At 39.4% G+C, this 26,007-nt stretch overlaps 1 protein-coding gene and 1 non-coding gene across 4 annotated transcripts in view; both read left to right on the top strand.

Annotated features, from left to right (window-relative positions):
- The window catches only part of mical1 (microtubule associated monooxygenase, calponin and LIM domain containing 1), a 31,624-nt gene extending 9,774 nt beyond the window's left edge, over window positions 1-21,850 (top strand). For all 3 annotated transcript variants that reach the window (XM_042491341.2, XM_088081765.1, XM_042491343.2), the window contains 18 exons: window positions 1,300-1,400; window positions 1,658-1,915; window positions 2,850-2,965; window positions 4,240-4,366; window positions 5,921-5,999; window positions 6,211-6,358; window positions 8,144-8,334; window positions 9,374-9,480; window positions 9,769-9,825; window positions 10,039-10,276; window positions 12,736-12,803; window positions 14,295-15,066; window positions 15,164-15,282; window positions 16,163-16,276; window positions 18,016-18,109; window positions 19,218-19,311; window positions 19,612-19,685; window positions 20,513-21,850. In XM_042491341.2, coding sequence (XP_042347275.2) covers window positions 1,300-1,400; window positions 1,658-1,915; window positions 2,850-2,965; window positions 4,240-4,366; window positions 5,921-5,999; window positions 6,211-6,358; window positions 8,144-8,334; window positions 9,374-9,480; window positions 9,769-9,825; window positions 10,039-10,276; window positions 12,736-12,803; window positions 14,295-15,066; window positions 15,164-15,282; window positions 16,163-16,276; window positions 18,016-18,109; window positions 19,218-19,311; window positions 19,612-19,685; window positions 20,513-20,706 — 2,951 coding nt within the window. In that variant the 3' untranslated portion in view covers window positions 20,707-21,850. The remainder of the gene's footprint in view (window positions 1-1,299; window positions 1,401-1,657; window positions 1,916-2,849; window positions 2,966-4,239; window positions 4,367-5,920; window positions 6,000-6,210; window positions 6,359-8,143; window positions 8,335-9,373; window positions 9,481-9,768; window positions 9,826-10,038; window positions 10,277-12,735; window positions 12,804-14,294; window positions 15,067-15,163; window positions 15,283-16,162; window positions 16,277-18,015; window positions 18,110-19,217; window positions 19,312-19,611; window positions 19,686-20,512) is intronic.
- LOC148188661 (small nucleolar RNA SNORD36) lies at window positions 1,981-2,056 on the top strand. Its single transcript, XR_015777579.1, has one exon. It is a non-coding gene; the product is annotated as a small nucleolar RNA SNORD36 (small nucleolar RNA).
- Window positions 21,851-26,007: the final 4,157 nt, after the last annotated feature.

The following is a 26,007-nucleotide window of genomic DNA, read 5'->3' as shown; positions in this document are numbered from 1 at the left end:
GTAGAAAGCAGCATGGATGGAGGCCTGTGAAATCTTTATGGCGGTGTCTTCTCTTTATATATGTCTTACGCATTCAATCTGTCTTTCAAACTTGGTGCAGATTAATTTTGATGGATATGTTAACGCTATTAAGGTGGAGACAGGTGGTAATTAGTGGCGGTGTGTCATTGAATCTTGCTGGCTAAGGAGCTAAAATTAGCATGTTCACATGGGTGCTGATCAGAGCCGGGGGCGATAAATACATATGACTACTGCAGAGTTAGCTGTGATGGTAATTGTACACTCTTCTATTGTGTTAAAAAGCCAGATGTTAGCGGGTGGTGGAAAAGAAGCTTAACTTCACACATTTTATTTCAGTAACCCCAAAAAACTCATGAACTTTCTAGTAAACAAACACAAACAAACACAGTAAATTGCACACGACCTGTTAGACACTAGTGGGTTTTTAATCTGTTAAAACACTTTGTCATATTGCAGCATGTATTGGTTTTAACGTCATGATGCTGTCAGAACAGGTTGCTTATGTAAGCTTATTTTTAACTTGAAAAATAGCAGCCACCCAACTCCAAAATCTTAACAATATATACCCCTGCATGGTCATGGCGAGGATCCAAAAACAAAGAAAAATTAATGTTCATTGTAGTGCTTCAGCTACAAAGCCATCATAAGTGTGTTTTGATTTTGTCTTGCCAGAATGTGTCATGATGACAAATCAGTCAATTTAGCCGCTTTGCATTAAATCAAACCGGTTTATGACCGTGCACTGCACCAAACCAGCAAAACTGGAAAGCAACCAAAGTCTAAAGAATATCAGCACTCTTTTCATTGTATCGGTTTTCTGTTGGGCCCTCGCTGACATCAACCCTCAAGGCATGAAATGAATGTTCACACTGTCAGGTCAGGTTCAGTGTAAAGTGTTAAAATGGCGGTGAGGGCGTTAATCTGTACTCTAATCTTCAGTTCATTTCCTGTGTCAGTGCAAACTGTGATGAAATCCACCCTGCCTTTCTGACCTACTCTGCACTTTCATTTTTGAACAAACGGTCCAGAAATTATGTATGCCACCTTTTATAACCCTCAGACCACCCAGTTGAACGACTTTTTAAAGCACCACGTGTCTCCATCTGCTTCCCCCACCCTCCAGTAAAACCAGCACAATACCAAACACACTAATGATGTAGAAAAATGTCACTTCTGAATAAGAAATGCTCCTCATGTCAGCCTTCCTGAATCTCTCATTCTCCTACACTGCTCTCTCTCTGTATGCCCACTATACTCTCTCTCCATTTACCATTCCAGGTATTGATCTGGAGAATATTGTCTACTACAAAGATGACACCCACTACTTTGTCATGACTGCCAAGAAGAAGAGCTTGCTGAAGAAGGGGGTCATTAAACAGGTGAGAACAACACATCCATTACGAAGAAGAAGTGGGATTCTTATTGGCACCGACTGCATCTGTGGACAGTGAAGAAAAAGAAACAAACCAGATGGATGAAACAGCAGATGCAGGAGCTCCGGTGTGAAGAAATAAACTGCCAATCATCTATTTTTTCTGCAGACTATTAGCTAAACCAAGTCTAAGACATGTCGCTCAGAGTACTGTCAAGAGGTACCATGACTCATCACTTTGCACCTCACGCTCTGTCTCAACAGGACTACAGCGATGCCGACGAGCTGCTGGCTCCTGCAAACGTGGATTACGAGGCTTTGTGCCGATATGCTCGCGATGCGGCCTGCTTTTCCACAGGCGGTAAACTGCCTGATCTGACGTTTGCTGAGAACCATGCGGGCCAGCCAGACGTGGCCATGTTTGATTTCACCTGCATGCACCGTGCTGAGAATGCCTCTCTGGTCAGGGAGAGGAGGGGCAAGAAACTCCTGATGGCTCTTGTTGGAGATTGCCTGGTGGAGGTAGGGGGCAACATTTTTATACATTTGGTGCAAATTTCCCTCGTTCACATAACTAACACATAACTATGGCTAGATTAAAAGAACTTGCACATATGAAATGAATATGAATATGAAACCCCAGCTTTTTAAAACTGATCCAATAGGGGTCGACAGATTATCAACCTGGCCAATTAATGGGGCCAATATTTGGTATTTTGCTAAATATCTGTGTCTCTGTTTTTTTTAATCATTGCTCATTTAAAAAAAAAAGGAAAAAAAAGTAGATTTTTTAAAGATTATTTTTGGGGGCTTTTATTGCCTTTAATGGTCAGGACAGTTTAAGTGGGAAAGGGGGAGAAAGAGAGGAGGCGACATGCAGCAAAGAGTCGAGGCTGGAATCAAGCCCACTGCCGCTGCGGTGTGTGTACAACCTCTGTATATGGGGCGCCACTCTATACACTGAGCCACCAGGCACTCCTCGCTGATAAAATGTATTAATTAAAAACTGCAAGGAAAGTATCAGCATTGGAGGACCTTTTGCTTTTAAAACCTCAGGAAGCATTTTTTTTATTTATTTGTTTTTATTTATTTTTAATTAATCTTATAAAAAAAAGTTGCAGGGAACTTTCTGTATATGATGTTGAAAGTGTCAGTTTTGATTAAACATTTGCTAAAGGCATTTGAACAAAATTTTGTGTTGGAGTTATATTCCAAATTTTATATCTCAATCGAATAATTTTCATTTTTATTGTAAATGCATATCGCCTCCAATTGTCTGTTATGGGTCTCATTAATTACTACTACTAATGATAATCGGTTTAAAGTTTAATAAAAATGGAAACTTTCATTCAAGCTCTTGCATTGAATTTACACGCAAAGCTGGACAGCTCAGGCTTAATAAGTGATATGCCATCTATGTGAGATTATATAAGTTGTTATGCTCTGTTCTTTGCAGCCTTTCTGGCCTCTGGGTACAGGTATTGCACGTGGGTTTCTGGCTTCTTTTGACACAGCGTGGATGGTGAGGAGCTGGGGCATGGGGGTCCCACCTGTCAAGGTCCTGGCTGAGCGGTGAGTCAGCTGATATACAGCTGAACACTCGTACACACAATACAGACTTCATCATATTTCATCTTTACATCACGAGCAGGGATGCAGCTCCTTTTTGTTTCTTCACTCTCGGCCATATTGCTCTGTTTTTATTTGAAGCAGTGTTACTTTGTGTTTGCCAGACACACAGCGAAAACTATAGATTATACATTTAGTGCAATATTTGGTTTTAGGACAACTAAAATAATATTTAGGAAAAGAATGGATGGTGCTGAAAATGTTGGAAATGAAGTACAAAAATATAGTTCCAACATTCATTAGCATGCCTGCGGATCTCCTCATCAGCCCTCCATCCTAAGATAATTAGTGTGATGAATAGTTGTTGTGATTGCACAGGTATGAAGATTGTTTCAGCAGGATTCCTTGATGCGATAAGAATAAAACAATGAGACTTTTGGTGTTTAACAGAAGTCATTTTTGCCCACAAAATGTGCCCAATTTTAAGACTGTAAAGTTACAAACTCTGTTGTGGTAAACTGGAAAGGATACAGAATACAGCGCATTTCAAAATAATTCTGTACATGCAGATTCTTACGAACGTGTAAGCTTGAGTCATCTCATAAATAAGAAAAGCAACTTCTGTGAAAGCATTTCAAGACTCATTTCTGTGCTCTTGCTTTTAAATAATTCCACCTTCCATTTATTTTCAGCGCATATTATGGTTGCTATTTCTTATGCTCTTGATGAACTTTTACTGGTTTTACTTTTGTTTTTAATAATTCTTTTATATTTCTATTTCTTTTTTTTGCACCTCTGGCCTGTCTACAACTCATTTCCAGAGTTATGGTATCCTGTATATATGTGCTGTATAATGATTTAATTTTATTTTTTTAGCTTTTCACATTATTTAATTTATTTTTATATTTGTATATATTTCTATATATTGTTTTTAGCACTCAGTGTAAAGTAATGTGAGCTGCATTTTATATATGAAAGATGCTATACAAATAAAGATGATTATTATTATTGTTATTATTATATTTATTTATTTATTATGACATGATTTTATTTTATTTATTGTATGTGTTGTTTTATTTTGTTCATATGGACCCCGAGTCTGGAATAAAGGATTGATTGATTGATTGATTATCCCCTCTAAACTCATCACATTCTTTCTTTATTATTGTTAGTTTCCTTTTTCTGTCTCATTTCGGTGTATCTGTGATTCCATCTGTCATTGATTTTGGGGCCTATTCTTGTCTCTGAATGACTCTATTTTCTTCCCAAATGTGCAGAGAGAGTATCTACCAGGTCCTGTCCCAGACAACGCCAGAAAACACCAGCAAAAACTACGCTGGTTACAGCATCGACCCCAAAACGCGGTACACAAGAGTCAACCTCTCCGCCATCCAGCCCAACCAGGTCAGGACTGTTAGCCTTTATTTACTCAACAGAGATTTGAATCACATTAACTTTAATCTTCACGAAGGTTATTCAAGGTTGCAGATTACAGTCGAGTAGAGGGAGTCTCATTAAAGTAAAGCGGTGTCTACATTTAGCTGTTTTCTTTACTATAAGGTGTGTTATATATTTGTTATCAGTAAAGTAAAACTGCTTAGATTAATAATTTCTCAGGTTAGACACAAAGTATAATAATTGTTAGGTATTTGTTACCTTACAGTAAATAAGAAAAAAAAAGCTTTTGCATTAAGGGGTAACTTTTTTTCTTTTTTCAGCCTGGACACTATTTTACCATGTTTTTGTGTCAAAGTTACTTGTAGCGACAGTCATTTTTCAGCATTTCAACACATGTTCACTAAAAGTGTTTTTTGCTGCTGACAGGCTCAGATTATTATTAGAAGTGTCTGACAACATTAGGGGAAAAACCCTACGGTGAAATACATTTTTTTTCCCAAGCGCCAACCAATGGGTCTAAAAAAATGAAGCCATTGTGTAGGTGCAGAAAACTGCACTTCATGGATTGGCCACTTGAGGCTGGTTCTAAGTGCGAGTAAATCCACATAGACCCCCATGTTAAAATGCAGAACTTTAGATCAGAAATAAACATGTTTATAGCCTGATACAAAAAACTGTTTTGGTCCCTTTAGCTAATTTCAACATTCATGAGAACCGCATGGGGGGAGGGAGGTTGTATGAATCACCCATTTGCATTTTATTAAGGCCTAAAAAGTTACACATATTTAAGGGAAAGCTGCTTGATGACAGGCTTTTCTGCGAGGTGTTGCTGCAGCCTGTGAGTCAGATCCACCCCTCACTCTCCTCAGCTTCACCCTCTCGTCCAATTATGGTCACTTCTGGCCCCCAAAAAACAAGATTGCTATTTCCAAAACACAAAACTCAAGGCTTCAAAATGGCAATCCACAAACCAGTGGGTGATGTCGCTTTAGCTACATCTGTTATTAATACAGTCATGGTATTTCTCACCTTTCCGCTCGCTTAAGAGGAAAGTCTTGTTTTGAAACCTCTCGAGAGCTGACTTGTTGCAGGAAAAACAATGGTGGAAATATTAAGAGAGTTGCAGAGAGGAGTGCCGGGCGGAAAGCTTACTGTTATCTAAAAAATGTTCAGTGTCATCGCTGAATTTTTATGTGACAGAGTCTGTGTGATTCCAAAACGACACTTCTTGTTTTGCAAGATTTGTTTACACACACTAATTAACAAACAAAAAATATTCTTATCCTCTGTAGGAGCTTTTCCATAATCTGGTCAAAAACTTATAATAACAGTCTGAGTCTGTCAGTGGAAAAAACAAGCAATTTAATGGACAACTGACGATGCGCAATTCTCCATTAGTCACTGAGACACAAAACAGTGAGAAAATAGGTTTCAAGTTAGAAAATACCAAAGTCTTCTTCAGAGCCAAATTTGGTTTTTTTTTTGTTATGTTCCTTTGTTTTGTTTTGTTTTGTTTTTGTGATCTCTGAATGCATTGACTAATCTTCCTGCATTATTTAGGTGCAGCACCTGCTTGATGTCGATAAATTTAATCCATCAAGCAAGAAACTGAAGAACAGGTTTTCTTCCATGCGTCAAGGTCAGCGGCTTTTCATCGTGCAGCCACTTACTGTCTGTGTGAAGGTTATATTCAGCGGTGAAGGAGGAAGCCCTTTGTGGTCAACACTGACACATAATTTTAAAAAAACACACACTATATTTACACATCACAGAGGGATGTTTGTCTAACTGTGAAACCACACCACTGTGGCTGTTCAGCATTGTCTGATGAATTCTTTGTTTGTCCTCAGATTCAGTCAGTGGTTTTGAGGAGTTGTTGAAATGGTGCCAGAAACACACGGCAGGTTATGAGAATGTGAACGTGAAAGATTTCACCCAGTCCTGGAGGTCCGGACTCGCTCTGTGTGCTCTGATCCACCACTTCAGACCTCAGCTCATGTAAGTTGCTCCCCTGATGTTAGATGGTTGCCATGTGATTGACAGATGTTGTTCATTTATGCATATTTTCAATTGTGTTAATTTGACACTGTGTTTTTTTTAATGAAAATTTCCATCAGGTGTTTGAATTTAACACTGCCAAATTAAAATACATAATTTTCTTCTTAATTTTAGTGCTATTAATGGTTCTAGATTGTTTTTAGTTTTGGAGATATTGACCGTAGAGATGTTTGCCTTCTCTCCAATATATTGGGAGTAGATGACACTCTACTTGTAGTGATCGAAGCACCAAAAAAATACATTGGAAAACTCAACAGCAGTGTCTCTTTCTAGAAATCATGACCCAATTCCTCAAGATATCCACAGACTTTAGTCTGAACAATTTCATGTAGGAACTATTTCTACTGAACCACACCCACTAACCGTATTAACACTCAAAAGGAAGCGTGCATCTACGGCTAGCTCATCTAGCACCACTGATCTAACTAACGTCACAGCTCAGCTGAGGAACACGCCGTTAATGTTTATATCTTGTCATATTTTTATTTCATTTTTGTAAATTACTTAATTTTTTCAGATTTTAGTGATTTATAAATAAGCTTGATTGTGTGAGGTTATTATATTGTTGTCCTTAAAATGACAAAGATGACACAGTCTAAAAACAAATGAAATATTTGTTTATTGTCCAAACGAGAACACAGGAGGGAAATGAGCTGGGGCCGCAGTGTTGTTTCGGCTTAAGATGCTTTGGTGGCGTCTGGTTGCCATGATGGTGGGAGTAAAAATGATCTGTGGGAGTAAAAATGTCAGCACAAGGTAGAGGACTGGGAGCTCTGGATGAAGGGCTGAGGAACACAGGGAGAGACCTGCCAGTCTGTGTGGGTTCAGAACATTTCAGAAATAATTTCTCTCCAAAAGTGACAATGGTGAGCAGCTGCAGCATTTTACCAAAAGGTGAATATTTTTCAACTGTGTGACCAGAAAAAAAACATTAGAAATGCAGCATAGGTTTTTTTATTTTATTTTATTTTTTTAATATTTAAAACATACTTTTGATCTCGCTGTTGCCTCTACGACTAATTTTGCAACATATACTTGTAATTAATTTTGATATTATTGTGTGTCTTTCCCACTTTGGTTTTAAAAACAGACAAAGAATATGGTGAAGGTATGCTGTGCTGTGTGATGTGCACCAATTTTAATTCCACAAAAAATGTAAATAATGCATATAATAGATGCTCAGCACCTCATCACGCTTCTGGCATTTGGAGCATAGTGAATATATGCGGCGCTCCCATGAAAAATAGAAAAAATATCAACATAGCGGTTGCTTGTCATCCTGTGTGGTTGGCTTGTCAGTGAGTGTGGTAGGTCTGTTAATTATTTACATTGCTATTATTGTTTGCTGTTTTGTTTGATTTTATCTCTGTTTTAACTGTTATTTGTTTGCTTGTTGGTTGTTTCTTTGTTCATGCTCGGCATCACTGAAAATGAGCGTCTCCCTCAGTTTATCACTTAAAAAAAAGGTTTGAATGAATGAATGAATCTAGTTCCAATATATTTGAGAGAAGGTAGAAATCTTTACCGCCAATATCTCCAACACTCGGCTACTAACACCAAAACAATCTAGATCGAAAATAGCACCATAAGTAAGAAAAATATGTATTTTTGATTTTAGGGTTCACTGTCCCTGTAAAACAATACATATAAAGTTACTCATTGTTGTGGGAAAAAAGCTATAATTAATACTGTAAAGTAATTCCAGATTTTCTAATTTGTCCACAGTGACATGTCCTCCCTGGACGTGTCAAATGCCGTTCACAACAACCAACTGGCCTTCAGCGTCTTGGAGAAGGAGCTGGGCATCCCGCCTGTCATGTCTGCCACTGACTTCGCCAACAGCGGTCAGATAGACAAGTTGTCCATGGTCCTTTACCTCACGCAGGTCCAAAGTGCCTTCACTGTGCCAGCAAAAGGTAAAAGTTTTAGTTTAAAGAGTATTTTCAAGGATAAAGACAATGTCAACTGAGGTGTAATTGAAAAGCCAAAAAAGCACTTTGCAATTTACCACAGATGATGTTTTCATTATTAATATGGTTTTTTTAATGCTCTGATATATTTCTGAAGATAGCTTCTGGTGACAGCAGCATCAATCTTACGTAACTTGGTTGCTTAGACACTGCACAGCATTAGCATCACCTTAAAAGGGTCAGGTGCCTTCCCACTGAAATGTGTATGCTGGTGAGAAGCGATCAAATCGCTGCTGTCTCTTTAAGAGCACGTTACCCAGAATTCATTTTGCCTTAAGTGGCTAGTGCTGTGCTCAGAGCTCAGAGCCCAGCCTCTACTGGTTGTGCTGCTCCTCTCTGCACTGAGCCAGCCCAGCAGGAGCAGACAGAGCAAACAGTCACCGTGCAGACCTGGCTTATCAGGAGCTGATGGGACTAGCGTCTCTTGAAGGGGATCTACTATTCCTGCACCAGGGGATTTTCTCTGTAGCAGAGGTATTTTTACAGCCTTCACAGCCTGAGGAGTTTGCGTAAAATGTGAGCTTTGAGGCAGTGAATGAGCTGAAGTGGGTGTGATAAACGCTCTGTGTGTCTGCGATGCTGTGCTGCTCGGGCTTGGGATCCGCTGACTGATGTGCAGGCAGGAGGGAGCTGTCATTCTCCGGTAACCTTATCTGAATGATGAAAGGGTGGGAGTGGTAGAGCAGAGCTGGAGCTGAGGAGTTTCTGTGTGGATTGACAAGTTAAATTCTGCTGCTGCTGCTGAAGCACCACAGAAAATACAAGCAAGAGGGATGATTTATATTTCTGACAGAGTATTCTACATAAAAGGATGTACCTTGAAGATATTTTTTAAAAAAAAGGCACAATCAGAATATTTAAAGCAGCTGTATGCAGAGCTGCAAGTAGGCCAACAATACCGCTCAGGTGTAGGTTTGCAGACTAGTGTAATGGGAAGATAAGCTGAATTTGGTGTGTGTGACATTTTTCTTTCTTTCATTCCCAGACCCTGCAGCCTTCCTGCCGTCGTCCAAGCCTCTGACTCTCTCCCAGACACAGTCAGCTGTCTTTTTCCTGAACAAGCTGAAGCACAACTCTCTGCAAAGACGCAAGGTCCGCCCACTGTGACAGCGAGTTCACTGTTTACACAGCACTGAGAAATGTTTGATAAAGATATTTTCAAACACACTGGCCCGTTGGCTGGAGTTCACGTCTGGGCCTCCAGTCTGCGTTCCTGTGTGCTGCCTGTGACTCACTTCTGTTATTTAAGGGGCAATTTGGTAGATGTTATTTTCAGGAGAAGTGGTTTCTAATCAGTCATTAAAATGGTGTGAATGCTCATTTAAATGTTCACATAATCGGTCGTGTGGTAGTTAATACTTTTTCTTATTTTCTCTGCAGGAAAAGCTGGCAGCTGAGAAAAGAGTAAAAGAGACAAGGATGGAGGATGAGGACAGTGTGAGTGTGTTTCTGTACTTATTATGGGTTGCCCGATCATTGGCCGGCCTTTTTATTGTAAATGTATATCGGTTCCAAATATTGGTCATTGATCTCATTAAGTACTAATAATCGGTGTCAGCCCTGAAAACCAATATCAGTTGACCCTCAATACTTATTCCTCTCTTCTTCTTTTTTCAGTGTTGGTTAACTGAATCTGCCTTTTTTCTTCAGACGGTGGTGCTTCCTGTGTCCCCTGAGCTCAGTCCCACACCTGACCCCGCTCCTGAACCCGAGCCTGCTACTAGTCCATCAATGACCAACAGTGAGGAGTGTTACTTCTGTGGTCAGAGGGTCTACGTGCTGGAGCGCATCAGTGCTGAGGGCAAGTTCTTCCACCGGAGCTGCTTCACCTGCCATCAGTGCAGCATCACGCTCAGACTGGGAGGATACACCTTCGACCAGGCTACAGGTGAGGAGCCTACTTTCAGTATATTAACAAGAAAGGTTTTTTGGGAGTCATGTATTTGACTTTTTTCCAAGGCTTTTAAGACAGAGTTTCCCCCCACTCTTCTAACCGCACTGTTTGGGATGGTTGAGTCAGCAGAGTGAATAAATATGAAGTTCAGATCAGACAGCTCATAAGAATAATGCTGCTGCAATTTTGGAAATCTGAGAAGCTCCCGACATTTGATACGCAGCTGAAGGAATAAGCAAGTGTTGTACACTTGGAGAAAGTAAGATTTACCATGTCGAATAGAGAGAAACCCTTTCTGAAAACATCAGTCATTAATCTGATTATAAAATGAACTGAATGGTTAATGGTCTAAGAAAAATGAGCTTTTGGGCGTACATCAGCATGAGGAGCTACCTGAAATGACAGAAACCGTCTGTCAGCCACCAGGGGGCAACTGAGAGGATTTGGCTTCACTTTTTGGGGAGCTGTCCATCTTTAGATAGTCTGTGGTCAAAACCTTGTATATGGCTGAACCCGAGAGGGTTTTTAATTTGCAGCAGGAACTGTCAGCATTTACTCAGTCAAGTACTTTGCCCTGCTGTTTATATCTGGCTCAAAATTAAAGTAAAAAACAAAGAACAGTACACTTAGACACACTCTGACAGCAGAAGGTACCTGCTCTCACTGATCACACACCCCTCCCCTCCTCCGCTCCCGTCAGTGATGTACGTTATGTGACTTATGGAGGCTCCACAGCCATCGGCCACTATCCAAGCCAAGTCCTTTATATAACCATAGTTTTTTAAATCATAGTTTTTTTTGACATATCTTAAGAAATTGTCTGTGGCCCCCTGAATTAGGATTTATCTCATGACCACGTGCCCACACTTTTGTTCTGATGTTTATTTTATTTGTTTATTTCTCTCTTTCTTTTTTGGGAATATTTATAGTTTATAGGCACAGGTGGCAGGGTTGTTCACTTGGGCTTTTTTTGCCATTCTTAAAATCCCCTGGTGTTGTGTGCCTCTCCACTATTGATCATGATTCCCTCCGTGCATTGTACATACATCGTTTAAAAAAAAAAAACATCCTAAAGCCAAACTGATTATCGGTTTCTTTACTAAGATGGTTAAACTGGTTCTGACCTCTTCTTTTCACTTAGTCCTCATAATGGTGGCCCCTACCCATTCAAATAATGTAATGGGTAATATTCAATAACATTACTTATTTTTAAGGCTTTCGTGTCATAGAGGTGACTGTTCCTCAGACAAATTGATCAGTTGGGGTCTTTCTTTCCTCTGTCCAAGTTTGCTTGCTTGCTGATTCCACCATGCTTTAATGCTAATGTTACAGTGGTGACGGAAAACAAGCCGAACGAAGCTGCTTTCCCGCGCTGTGACAACAGTGTGTTCATAACTTATGCAGTTGTTATATTTTATGACATGTGGCTCCCCAATTCCACCTTCAGTGTTAGAAGGGTTACTTTCGAAATGCAGTAGATTACTCTATCCTGTAACTATTTTAATTACTTTAGTAAAGTAACTTATTATATTTGATTATGCAGGATACATTTATTTAATTATTTTTTATTGTTTTTTACTTTTTTGTGCGTTTTTTCCAGGTAATGTTCTTGTAACCTTTTACAGATTTTTTTTCTCATCAATATTGGGGCCAAGTCCTGTTAAGCTGCTCGTTGCCTTCTCCCCATGTTTTTTTTTAAAGAAATCAAACCAATTTGCTGGAGTTTCAAAGAGTCAGTACAGAAGCTAATGGGGATCTTAAAAAACAAACAAACAATCGTGAGATCTGCCAAAAATTGAAATGATCTTATACTTGATGTCAGATATTAGGCTAGCAGCTAAAAATGAGAAGCAAAAAAAAATCTAATATTAAAGTTGTATCATATATAGTGCTGCTGTTTTCATCTATCCACAAAATGTTGGGGGATGTGGGTGAAAGACGACCATTCCCACAGGAGAAAGGATGTGTTTCATACCTTTGGCAGAGTGTTATTTTTTGTTGTAGAGCATCTTTGACAAAAACCCATTCAAAATATTATTGTAATTCTGAGTTTGCCAAGTATCTGTCCATGTTTGGTATAATATCTGGTCTTTTATTATCCCTTTTAACAGACTCTTGTTTCCTTAATCCTCGATTTAAGCACTTAATGCTCTGTCGCCGAGTGTAAAGCACTTCTGATTTCAACAGCTCTCGCACCTGTGGTATAATGTGTTCTCTCAAAGCCTGGATATTTGCTACTGTTCGCAGTTTGGATTTTCTGCAATAAGTGAAGCACCACTTATTAAATTATTTGTGTAATTAATAATTTGCACCGCAACCCTTTTTTAAGGGTTTTGAGAGGACATTAATGATTTATGACAACAGCAGGCTTTTTCTTCTGTAGCACGTCAACATTCACTTGCCTCTGACTTTTCAACTCCAGCTCATTGTTTGTGTCTGTGATGTGCCCTCAGGGAGATTTTACTGTGAGCTGCACTCTGAAGAACTGGAGCTGGAAAACGAGGCTGAAACATCTTGTAAGGTGGGTCACTGAACAGAGCAGATGTACGCCGTTGTGTTGCTCGCTGCTCCAGACTCCGTGTTGAATCTGTGTGCTCGTATTTCCCGTGTTACACAATCTTCTGTTGCATGATGTATCATCCTTCTGGTGTCTGGTCTGATGTCGTCAGCCTGTAGAGCTCGCAGCAGTAACGTACGACTAATGAGGATGTTTGTGTCAAAGCATATGCAGACTAATTAAACAGAGATTTGTGCTTTTTGTTTCCCCTTTTTTTATTTTTATTCCTCTTTGCCAGCAATAACAACGGGTTGTATGTACGTACGTCTGCCCATTCTCGTGAACACAATATCTCAAGGCATTTTATTCAGATTTAGCACAAACATCAACTTGGTCTGAAGAACAAAGTGATGTTTTTGGTGGTTTATAGGTCAAAGGTCACCGTGACCTTGTCAGTCTCATTCTCTCTGAAAGCAATATATCAAGAAAACCTTGAGGGATTTTTTTTATTTGGCACAAACAGGTGGACTCAAGGATGCACTTATTTTGGTGATGAAAGGTCAAGGTCACAGTGACCTTATATCATCTCATTCTTGTGAAAGAGATATCAGAACATTACAAATTTCACACAACAGTTTGAGTGGACTAAATAATGAACTGAGTAGATTGTAGTAGTCAAAGGTCAAGGTCATTGTGACCTTACATTCGTCTCATTCTTGTGAAAGTGATATCAAAATTTGACACAAACATTCACTTAGAATTAACAATGAGCTGATTAGAATTTGGTATTAAAGGTCACAGTGACTTTTCATTTGCTTCTTTGTGGTGAACACAATATCTGAAGATGGTCTTGAGGGAGTTTCTTTAAATTTGGCACAAACATTCACGTTGGCTCAATGATGAAATTATTTGATTTTGGTAGTCAAAGGTCAAAGCCAATGTGACCTTGCATCCGAGTCATTCTTGTGAACATGATATCACACGGACGCCTCAAGGAAATTTCCCCAAATTTGGCACAAACGGACTCAAGAATGAACTGATTAGATTTTAGCGGTCAAAGGTCATTATTTGTATAGCACTTATTAAAATGTTACAAAGTGCTTACGCATAAAATAACAATAAAACACACAGTAATAAACTGATAAGAACAAAGGATAATTAAAAAACTAAAGAGAAATATAAACGCAATGGTGATGTTTTTTTTTTTAATTCTCAGAAACAAGCGTACAAACTGTAACATTGCAGTATAACATTATATGACTGGTCCATTAACACAAAGGAAAAAAGTGAAGGCGTTGCACAATAGGATGAGGTTGAATAATGACTGATTCACGAGAGTCCACTTTGAAACTGTGCTGATTGCATAGATCTTTTGTGCTGCCGGGGTCATGATGTGTGTGAAGCGTGTATGTTTTCACAGACATGGATGTAAATTGTGAGTGCAACTTGACTTGTGCGCGGAGGCATGGCGGTAATTCTGTTTTTTTGTTTTTTTTATGCCTTCTCTGTGTTCAGGATGGCGAAGGAACTCACAAAGGGACAAATGAGGAGAACAGGCTTTCCAGTGATGATTACACGCCATCTCCATCAGATGAGGAGTACGAGCACACTCTGGACTCTGCTGCCTCACAGTCACATAAGCCTGAAGGACAGGACCGACATATACTTGAATCCGATAAAGAGTCCCCAGAACCGCATCCATCAAAAACTCCCACATCTAAAGCTGAGGAGGAGACGGTACCTTATCCTGTCCCCAAGCCCCGCCTCTCTCAGCAGACCACCCCGAGCCCTCAGCCCTCTCCTCCAGTACCAAAACCTCGCACAGTCCACCTTTTTAACCCCTCCACTCCAGAAAAACAATCCTCTCCGGCCCGCACAAAAGAGATCTCTAAGACAGCACCCGATTCTCGTCCAAAGCAATCACTCCGAAAGCTGCAGCTGACCGACGAGGAGAAAAGCCAACTAGTGAATCTTCAGAGCCTCAGCGCGGACTCAGACTCAGAAACCCCTGGTGGATCCTCCTCCTGCTCCTCTTCATCTGCAACTGCAGGAGGTCCAAGTCCTCCTAAGCCAGAGGGCCTGGATGGGCAGGAAGAGGAGGGCTACTGGAGCGGGAGCACCGCCAGTCACATCCGCGAGAACAGAAACAGACGCTGCTTCAGGAGGAAAGAGATGCCGAGCGGGCAGACCAGGGTGCGGTCCAAGTTTTCTCCCTGGAATCTGTCTTCGCCGAGGATCAGCAGGGACACTCGGCTCAGTGTCCTCATTAATCATCCAGGGAGAGTGGGTGAGTAAGGACTCATCTCCTGTGTGATCTTTGGAGAAAAGGTTGCAGAAAAAGAAACATTATATTGCAACATCTTTCTTTGCTTTTCTTACCACAGAGACGACATTCAGACACGCTCACAGCACCTCAGAGGAGGGTGTCGATGGAGATGACGACGACGATGACGATGATGATGAGATGTTTGAGCGAGATGATGTTGACTTGTTTAATGAAAAAGTAAGGAGAGGAGTTAAACTGATGTTTTTAGTATAAATGATATCAAGCTGCTAAATTTGTACCAGGCTTTCCTCAGATCCGTAAAAAGTCTTAAAAGACATTGATTTAAAACCTTTAAAACCTGGATCAACATCACTTTTCTTAAGCTGCGTCCCAAAACCTTTAACAAGCTATTTAACCCTTTTAAACTAAGCAAACTGTTTTGATTTATTTCAAAAACAGGCAATGGCCAACTTGGCCAAAAATGTTGCAGAAATTGGAGGAAATTAGTAAAAGGTGACAAGAAAATAACCATAAATTATTTTTAAAAAGGAGGGAGAATTATTATAAAATTATAAAAAGAAATAGGGAAAACTGTCTAGAAATACTATATTGTCAATCATTCTAATTATATATTTAAAATTATGTCACAAAAAAATTAAACTTTATTTTTGGGCCACTTTTCCAGTTCTTTTTTTGCTTATTTTAGGTTTTTCATTTTCATTTTCTTGTCTTCTTGTAACTTTTTACTAAATCCTTGTTCATATTTGGGCCATATGTTACAATGCCCATTGACTTCTTCACGTTTTTTGTTGTTGTTGTTTTTTAAGAAATCAATCCAATTTGCTACAGTTTCAAAGGGTTAAATCATCTAAATATCTAAATATAAGACATTATTTTTTGTATAAGTCTTCTTTTTGTATAATTTACCGGATGCCTCTTGCATCAATTTTGACTTAAAATAGTCAGTTTTTTTTATTGAAAAAAGGTCTTAAATTTCATCTTGAGTGGCATTAAAAAGTCTTAAAAAAAAAATTAAATCTAACCTGCCTTAAGCTGTGGAAATCATGATTTTAACCAGCGGTGGTCTCAGAATACTGACACTGACACTTTGCCTTAGTTTCAGACGGTGCCATCAGACCCTGTTGAGGCAGAGAAGATGGAGCTGATGAAGATGAGGACGCTGGAGCGAAGAGCCAAGATGAGCGAATTACAGCGATTGCGTAAAGCCCAGGTCAGTGTTTCTCAGAGTAATACAATAACTCATATATATTTTATTGGTCACTGGCTTGTCAGTGCAGCAATTTCGTTTGATTCAAGGTTGATTGATTATTGGGCCCTTTTTAAAAGATCCACAGCCTTCTGTCTAAAGTGCATGGTGCAGGTGCAGGTGCATTTGGGGCTTGTCCAACCACTTTTTTTTGTTCAACAGTGCAAAATCTGGTTGTAGAATAAGGTGCAAGGACCAGAGAGGTTGCACTTACTCCCTTAAATAATCATATGTTTTGGGTGTAACATGAATTCAATCACAGTGTCATCTACCATCTTCCCATTAAAGCCAGGACACCTGCAACTGGCCCACCGTGATTTACATGGTGGGTGTGGTGAATTGGAGAAGCGAGTGGTTTTTAACTGAGAGTGCTGCAGTAAGAGCAAAGATGTCACTGCTGCAGATATTGTGGAACATTTAAGCAGTAAAACTAAAAATTATATAAACTGGACAAAGGAAACAGAACTTAACTTTTAGCTTCTGAAATAATCAGTGAAGTCGTGCTGCTGCTTGTGGGTAAATGTTCACAGCGTCTCTTAATGGGAAGTCAGACAACAGCTCTGCAGCTCTGCTCTGCACTCTATGTTCACATTTTTAAATATGTAATTAATATTTTCCCTGTATCCCTTTAAAACCTGGTTAGACATCAGTTTTCTTGTGCTGCGCTCAGACGCCTTTGAAAAACATTGGGAAAAATTTGATGACCAACTTCAAAAGAAAGGTCACATGAATTGCAAGGAGTTAGTAAAAGAAAAATGAGTGGAAATTTGTTTTAAAAATGAGTTTTTATTATATAAGATTATCAAAACGGGTTGATATCAAAAAGTATTTTAGCCACTTTAAAAAATACCTACCTAAAAAATCAATATCAGTCCAAGTGGACGCTCTATTTAGAGTATTTTCACCACTTTACCTCGCCGTCACACAGCCTTTTCCTTTGGCACAACATTTCTCAGCTGCTGCTGGTGAGCTGTGGGCCAGAAAGTGCTGTTAGCGACTGTTATGCAATCCAACTGAAACAAAACTTATATTTATTATACTTCTATTGTATTTTGTAGGAGGCGTTTTTTTAAAGTGGCTAAAACACCTTTTAATATACCTATTTAATATCACCCCCCATACAGCAGGGTAATGCTGAGCTGCAGAGTCCACGCTTTGTCTGTTTCTGCAAACGAGCCACTTAGGGCCTCCATGAGAAACACTGATAATGACCACATCTTATTTTATAGACACATTTTTTATGAATAATTGCTCTGCATAAATAGTTCTTCTCAGTATAAGTCACCCTTTATCACACCAATTGAATGCTTTAGTGTGATGCAACAGCAATGGGAAAACTATTAGTTAGCATTAGCAGTAACTTTATAAGCTCTGGTACAGCTGTGAGAGAGTAAAAATGGATATAAAATGGATAACATACATCGTTTCCATAAATTCTTTGTGCAAACATTAAAATCCGCTCATCGTGGGTCATTGATTAAATACACTGAATGGTTATTGTGGATAATATGGTCACAATACCAATACCGTCATAAACATGGGTCCCGTTTAATCCTTTAACTTTAAAGGTATAAATTCAAAGTTATCAGAGGCTGGCTTTCACTTTCAGTAAGCAGCAATTCCTGCATGATATACATTTTAATGTATTAAAAAATAAATTCTTAAGCAGCTTTCTAACTATTTTTGGTCTGTGTGGTTCACAGTCCATCCAGAGGAGACTGGAGGAGATCGAGGTGACCTTCAAGGAGTTGGAGGATAAGGGTGTCATGTTGGAGCAAAGTCTGCGAGGAGAGGCTGGTAAGATTCAAATGTTCATCTGTTTTTTCATTCCTGATATACTAAAGGCTCTTTGTTTTTATTTATTTTTTTTTTTCAACTTTTTTTAAGAGCACAACAGTTTAAATTGTTTTTCACTAGGGCTGCACTATGTGGCAAAAATGTGTGATAAACCTGTTGAATATCACAATAAAGACATTATTTGTCATAAATAAATATACATTAAACTGGTCTCAGTCCTGCCATTCTGCTGCTTTCACTATCCTGCTGAAATACAACCAAAAAAAAGGAAATTATCTTATTTTAAGTTTATTTTCAACAGAAAATAATGCAGAAAAAGATGCTTAGAGTGCTTTATAATTTTTGAATTCTTTAATTTTTGAATTGAATTGAAAATGTATGATTTCAGTGCACTCATGCCATTTTTTAAGCTAAAGTGTACTGTTAAACTGTGTAATATACCATTGCACCATTGCAATAGCACATATGTACTGTCAGCTAATACGTATATCAATATTAGAATTTTTTTTACACCCCAAAATGAGTATCAGCATTGGCCCCCAAAATACAGTATAATTCATTCTATAGTTTTAAGCCCATATGCAATCAAATATTGTTATATACTGTTGCTGGAAGAAGATGTTGAATTTGTAGTTTTCAGTAAATTAATTCGTCTTCTTCTGGTAATTGAAAGTGGAGGAAAAAATGCAAATAAGCTGCTTATTTTTTTGTTTGTTGTTTTTTATTTAAGCAAAAAAACAAACAGGAAAGTTTCTGCTCTGCAAAAGTTAAATATACTTATTATAAATACCAGGCATTTAAAATAAGAAATATAGTGAGCAGTAGACATACTGTACTAAAAGTACATGTATTTGTATATTGATGGGTTAGAATGTTTAAATTTGAGCTGAATTCACATGTAACTGCCTCCAGATTGAGAGAGAGAAGCATATGAGCCTGAGGGCTATTTCTCTGTCGACAAGCTCATTTACTTATGGATGTTTTGTCGCACACAGCACGCCGCTTTATCTAGAATTATCATAAAAACCTGTCTTACTCTTTTTTTGTTTCAACTTTCTAAACAAACATCATGCACAGAAACCCAAACAGTGTATTTCTTCACCTCCAGGCAGCAGCGGCTCCCCTGAAATGATCGAACACTGGATCCAACTCGTGCACGAGAAGAACGCGTTGGTGTCTGAGGAGTCTGACCTCATGGTGGCGTGAGTGAACACCTTGTGAATTCATAAAGCAACGCACAGAAGCAGCCTGTGTGGTCACAGCGGGAATACAACGCAGCTTTTGTGCAAAGCAGAATGGAAGCTGTTATGTGGCTGCTGTGTGGCCACAAAACAGCAGACGTCCACATCAAAACACTGCAGTTTTTGTTTGTTCTCACCTTTGCAGCAACCAGTCGTCTTCATAGTCACTTCATAGTTTGTGGTGTGGCCTCATGATGACCTGCAGCTACAACAGGATGTGTAATGTCGACATGACTCAGCTGATGTTTGTTTTTCTCTCAGGTCCCGACAGCTGGAGCTCGAAGACAAGCAGAGTATGCTGGAGTTGGAGCTCAGGAAATACATGGAGATGAATGGTGTGTATTTTAGTGTGCACACACACATATGAGCACATTTGTTGTTGAAGCTTGTTGAATAGGCCTTATTGATTCTGAGGCAGTTAGAGAAGAACGAACCAACTCAAAAACCAGCCCCAGTTGTGTTTAGCCGAGGCTATAGAGACAATTATAGCCTGATTCCTCCTCTGATGAGAACATCAGTGTTTTTGAAACTTGGCCCTGTTCACCCAGTCCTGCAAACAAACTGTGCATTTTGTAACATAACACATCAGCCCAAATATAAGACACTCTTTTATGGAAATTTCATTAGAACAAGTGTGAACCCTCCTTGGGCAAAAACTGAGGCCACAAAAGGGTGAGCAAACACATCTCTCTCAAGCAGTTTCAATGCAAGAAAGACAAAATGTACATTCCTCTGCAAACATGCTCTCTAAAGTTCAGCTGAATCTAATATGAGGCTCAGCTCTCTGAGTTACGCTGAAAACACACCAAGCAGCAGCAAAATGCAGCTTGTGAGGTGTGTTCATGGTGTCAACATACGTCAACATGTCACAGGAGTCACAGGACTCTGTTTTCTGATTGGTATTCTCCAGCAGCAATTCGCTAAGTTAAACTATCACCAATTTTAAGTTTGGACCTCTTCGCAGCAAATTCAAACAGTCTTGGCTTTTGTTGAAAAAAGACAGTAACATGCTGATGGCTCTTTTAGGGTTTAGGGTAAAATTTTGGGTGATTTCTTCTTAAATTGCTTTTTGCCTTCAACCCATAGGTTTTTTAAAAAAGAAATCAGGCCAATTTTCACAGGTTTCTAAATGTTAAAGTGTGCATATGTGTCTGTCTGGCAGATAAGACATCAGAGCAGCAGAAAGAAGAGGACCGTGTCCTTCAGCAGATGATCGACGTTGTGGACATGAGAGACTCCCTGGTGTCATTTCTGGAGGAGAAGAGGCTGAAGGAGATAAGCGAGGAGCAGGAGGCCTTCTGCATTATGGAGGCCAAACGGCACTCGAAGGCAGGAGCTCAGGTTCACTGGGCGTAAGGTGTTCACACACGCACATACTCAACATGACCCTGTACGTACAGTGCGGTCGATTCCCTCACATCTACCGCATGTGAGACTTGCTGCTTTTAGACTTAACTTTTGCAAAGCCAAAGATGTTACAGAATTGTTGCGGAGGGCAAACCCACCACAAGCGGTCCCTCAAGGATGACGAGTGGAAGCTGATGGGCCAGAGGCTGAGTGAGTATCAGTTGCAATCCGCCCCCTAGAGGGAGACATAAGCCTGGGGATCTGAGGCTTTTAGTCGACACGTCCAATGACTCTGCGGCTAAGCCCTGCCTGCAGTGATAGCAGGGTCACAGCAATAGACCACAAATGAAAAAGGACTCCTAATGTCGGCTGCAACAACCTCACAGCAAATAATCATAACCCATCCTGGGACTTGACCTGGTTTTGGTGTCGGTTGGAAACGTGTGACTCAAGTGAAAGACGAAGCAGCATAAAATTGACAGCGGCGGGGGAACCTGCAGCAGCTCTGGAGCCTTAGAGATAGATCTAAAGCACAGGATCGTGTTTTTGAAAATACTTTGGTGTTTATTTTACTTGTGAAATCATGACTAAGTGCTACAGTACACAACAACATACTATATACATATCATAATTCTATGTTTAATATTTGTATACTGAATTCTAGGAGTATGACGGTGGAGAAAAAAGGTAAAATATTAGAATTATTAAAATCCGTTATTAGATTTAATTCTATTATCCAGTTTACTTTTCATGAATTTTATGGATTTTGTAGCACTTCCTGCTGTTCACCATGTCCTTTTCTTGATGGCACGTTGGATAGTTAATCTCAGGGGTCGATTGTTCAGTCCTCTCGGATCAGAATTGGGGGGTTTTTCACCGATGGCCTTCAACAGTCGGCTGCTCTTCATAGCGGTGGTGTATTATATGAACACACGGGGATAAATGAAAAACGGACTGGTTTAATCTATTTATAAATGCCATCTTTAATCATTTGCAGGTGTTCCTATTCATGTGCTGGTGGAATAGCCGAAATCCAGACAAAGAGCAGTTTGTTGTTCGTGAAAAGGAGCCTTACACATTCATTGTTCTGCTGCCATTTTGTGCCACCTGGACGGCACTTCACAGTATATCAAATAAAGATCACGCACTTTGATGTTTTAGGTTTCGTGTTTTTGATCGTACACTAAGTTCTTTACTGGAGCACGTCCAGTCCTCTCAGGTGTTTTGTTTATTTCTGTAATGTTGCCATAACGTTTGACCCTTTATGTAAGTGCAGTACAGTTTACTGTAGTTATATAAAAGTTTTTGACAGCAGGTGCTATTCTAACTTCTAACCTCTAGGGTGCACACTTGTCTCTTAAAATTGCCAGTAAATTAAAGACAGTAACACTAAGTAGTACAGAAACTCCTCAACTTATAGATGAAAGAAGAGTTCAGATCCTTTATGTAAAACTAAAAATCAGCATCATTCAACATTCAGAATGTTATTTAAGTCCAAGTAAAGAAGTATTGTCAATAACGTTTACTTACAGTATCAAAAGTAAAAGAACCCCTTTAGCAAAAATAGTTTTTTTAGTGTTTTATTGTTATTTATGAAAAATGTGATTATTACTACAGATAAATCAATGTGTAAGTTCATCATCATCATCACTCGGACAGTGTGATGATCCAGTGGTTATCACTGTCACCTCACAGCAAAAGAGGATTCAGGGTTTCAACCCACCGACCAGCTGGGGCTCTTCTGTTTGCATGTTCTCCGCGTGCCAGCGTGGGTTTTATCAGGGGTTGCTATTTTCCTCCCACAGTCCAAAGAGATCCATCTTTCCATTGACGTTCATCTGGGGACCAGGTTGCGGGGGTCAGCAGGCAGAGCAAAATACTCCAGACAACCCTCTCCCCAGCAACGCTTTCCAGGTCCTCCTGAGAGACTCCAGGGCGTTTCCAGGCCAGATGAGATATATAATCCCTCCAGCATGTTTTAGATCCACCCGGGGGCCCCCTGACAGTCAGACGTGCTCTAACACAAGGCGCCCAGGAGGCATCCTTATCAAATGCTGAACCATCTCAGCTGACCCCTTGTCCGAGCTCCCTCAGGATGTCTGAGCTCCTCACCCCATCGCCAAAGCTCCCACTGCACAAAAAATCTGCTAACACCGACCAACATCTGGCCTTTTAACACAATGAGAATGCATACGATCGTCTCTGGCTCCAATTGACATTGATGGGAACACAACACCCTGGTGAATGCGGTAATTTCAGCTCCTTAACTGGCGAGGTGCTTTTACACACCGTCAGTAATAACCCTCCATCTCCTCCTAAGCAGCACTAAAACACAGAACACAGAGGTTGAGAGAGAGACTTAATAAGTAAGACATATGAAGAGAAGAGGCCACTGAAAAGTTTTAAAAGACCTCTGTTTCTGCTGCTTTCTACTGTTAACCTGTTCTCCGGCCTGTCCGTGACATCGCACGGACATCCCAACAAAACAACCCACAAACACATTTTCATAGTGTGGTTTTAGTACTGTTACACAGAAGCGTACAGACAGGCAGACTTGTGGGAATACAGTATTTATTTGGTGTACCTGTGTTTGAAAAACGTGTGCATGAGCTCTTTTTGGTGGGAAAGTGGTATAAGGCTGCGCCCAGCCACCCTCCGAAGTAAACTCATTTTGGCTTCTTGTATCCGCAGTCTCGTCCTTTCAGTCATGAACCTAAGCTCATGACCATGGATGAGGGTCAGAACACAGAACACAGTTTTCCGGCAGAGAAATGGCCTCAGGTGCTTACTCATCCCAGCTGCAAACCACCCCAATGCATGCTGGAGGTCACAATGTGATGACGCCAACAGAAACACATCATCTGCAAAGAGCAGAGATGCAGTTCGGAGATCCCCAAACCGGACCCCCTTCCTCCCTCCACATGTGCTTTGAGATCCTGAGAATCTTCTAACTTCATTGTATTTGAGAGCAGGCAGACATCTCTACGGCCGATAACACTCTGTGACTCACATGTAAGACTGATAAATAGCATTACTGTAAGAGGAAAAATAGTCATTTTTAATTTTGGTGTGAAGTGTCCCTTTAAGTACAGCACCTGAGGAAATGCAGTTAGTTACAATCTACTGCTACAGCCAGTACATCACAAAATTTATATTTAAATAATTTAAACACTGAGGTTTGTAAATATAGATAATAATAAAATAGTAACATAAATATATGTGTGTGTGGACTAACTGTAATATTTTATGCGACATATTGATCTTTCAGGTGAATCCTGTGTGGACGATGAGCACTGTTTATGGATGTTCAGCGATGAAGCTTAAACGTGAGTAAATACAGATAATTAGAGCCTACATTAGTATAAATAATGTTTGTTATAACACACTTCACAGAGAAAGGAACCAGTGATTAATTACTTATGTAACATCGATTGTGTTCAGATATCACGCATGGGTGGCTAGTTTCATGTGAGCACTAACTTCACTTTAATCTCAGGTTAAGTGAACACTGAACACTTTTAGCACCACTTCAATTAATTTACGTAACACTTTTTAACTGCCTCAAAATAACTCATTTAAGTTTAATGGATTTATAAATCTAGATTACTTTCGCTGAATCATTTTTTCGAAGGTCTGTAGATGTGATGAGTTTTTTATGACTCGTCATTGTTTGAGAGCCGCCTCACTCAAACTCAGACCACATTTCAGCAACAGATCAGGTTATATAAGGCATTGAACAATCAGCTGATCCCATTAGTGTGATCCCATTGGCCGTTCATTTAGTCGCAATGGATCTTGAGAGCCTGAGGTGGTGGTAATTGTTTGGTTTTTCCTCTGAGGAGCAGGGGCAGCTTTGTTTTACATCAATGTAACAACATGATTGAAGCGGGAGTGGAGGTTAATCCCACCAGCAGGGAGTTAAAAAGCTCAAACTGATCCTGTTGTCTCTCTCTTAAGCTTGTTGGTGATGTAAGTACAAGAGTCAGGCCATGTTTCAGTGCTTTATAAACCTTGAAAGACACGACACTGAAGAAGTACTCAAATACTTCAGTAAAAGTAGCAGTGCTGCAGTGTAAAAATACTCCACTACAATAGCATTCAAGTCTGGCTTTCAAAAGCAAAGCAAAATGGATTAAATGAGCATAATTACACAGTAAAATATTTGACTGGACTTGTAAATTACGGGGTAGTAGTTGCATCACTTTCACAGAAAGTTACTGTATCATTTTTACAGTAATGTATTGTGAAATTGTACAGTTAGTCCCTGTAAAATCCTGGAAACTTGATGCTTGTAACAGAGTATTTTCATAGTGTGGTATTAGTACTGTTACTTAAGTAAAGCAACTGCTTACTTCTTCTACCAGTGAATTAAGAAAACTATTGAACTGTACTCTACTGAAACATGTTGATTTTTTTGGAATATTTTTACAGCTCTGGTATTTCTTTGACAAAAAAAAGACCTTTAAGGCTTAATTACTGACTAAAATCAGGGTACCTACTATCATGGAAAACCTGGAACAGTCATGGATTTTCAAAATCACATTTTCCAGGCCTGGAATTGGTGAAAAAACATTGAAACTTTTGGAAAAATCACAATATTCTGTTGTATGTAATGAAATTATTACTGTAATCCAATGTAAAATCAAGTCTTACAACTATGTGTCCATGATCTCTCTGAATGGTACATTTATATAATTTTATATTTTTAATCTCAATATATTGATTTAACCATTTGAAATCTGGACAAACATCAGTTTTCTTGTGCTGCGTTTAGACGCCTTTCACAAGCTATTTGACCCTTAGAAACTTGAGCAAATTGTTTTAATTTCATTCTAAAACATAGGGGGGGAGGCAATGACCAACTTTGCAAGAAATTCCCACAAATTACGTGAAATTAGTAAAAGGTGACAAGAGAATTACCTAAAAATTAGTTTTAAAAAAGAGGGGAGAAACTATTAGAAAATGATCAAAAGAATGGAACATTTTCAAGAAAACTATTTTTGTAATTATAACAATTTTATATTTAAAATGTTACAGATTTTTTTTCTTATTTTCAGGTAATTTTCTTGTAATTTTATTACTAGCCTAATTTTTTCACTAATTTTGGGGCCGTGTCCAGTTAAGTTGCTTGTTGCTTTCTCCCTACATTTTTGAAAGAAATCAAACCAATTTGCTTTGGTTTCAAAGGCTTAATATGTGGAAATAGTTCTGATAATCTGTGCTATCATGCAAACTGAGTACTGTTCTCCGAGCAGTCATTTCCTGTTTTTTGTAACTGTCCTTTAGTGCTGCTCAAACGCTCTGTAATTG

This window comes from Plectropomus leopardus, chromosome 9, assembly GCF_026936395.1.
Source record: "Plectropomus leopardus strain MGB_pleo_1.0 chromosome 9, ASM2693639v1, whole genome shotgun sequence".
NCBI lineage: Eukaryota > Metazoa > Chordata > Actinopteri > Perciformes > Serranidae > Plectropomus > Plectropomus leopardus.
This window is presented reverse-complemented; position numbering and strand designations above follow the sequence as displayed.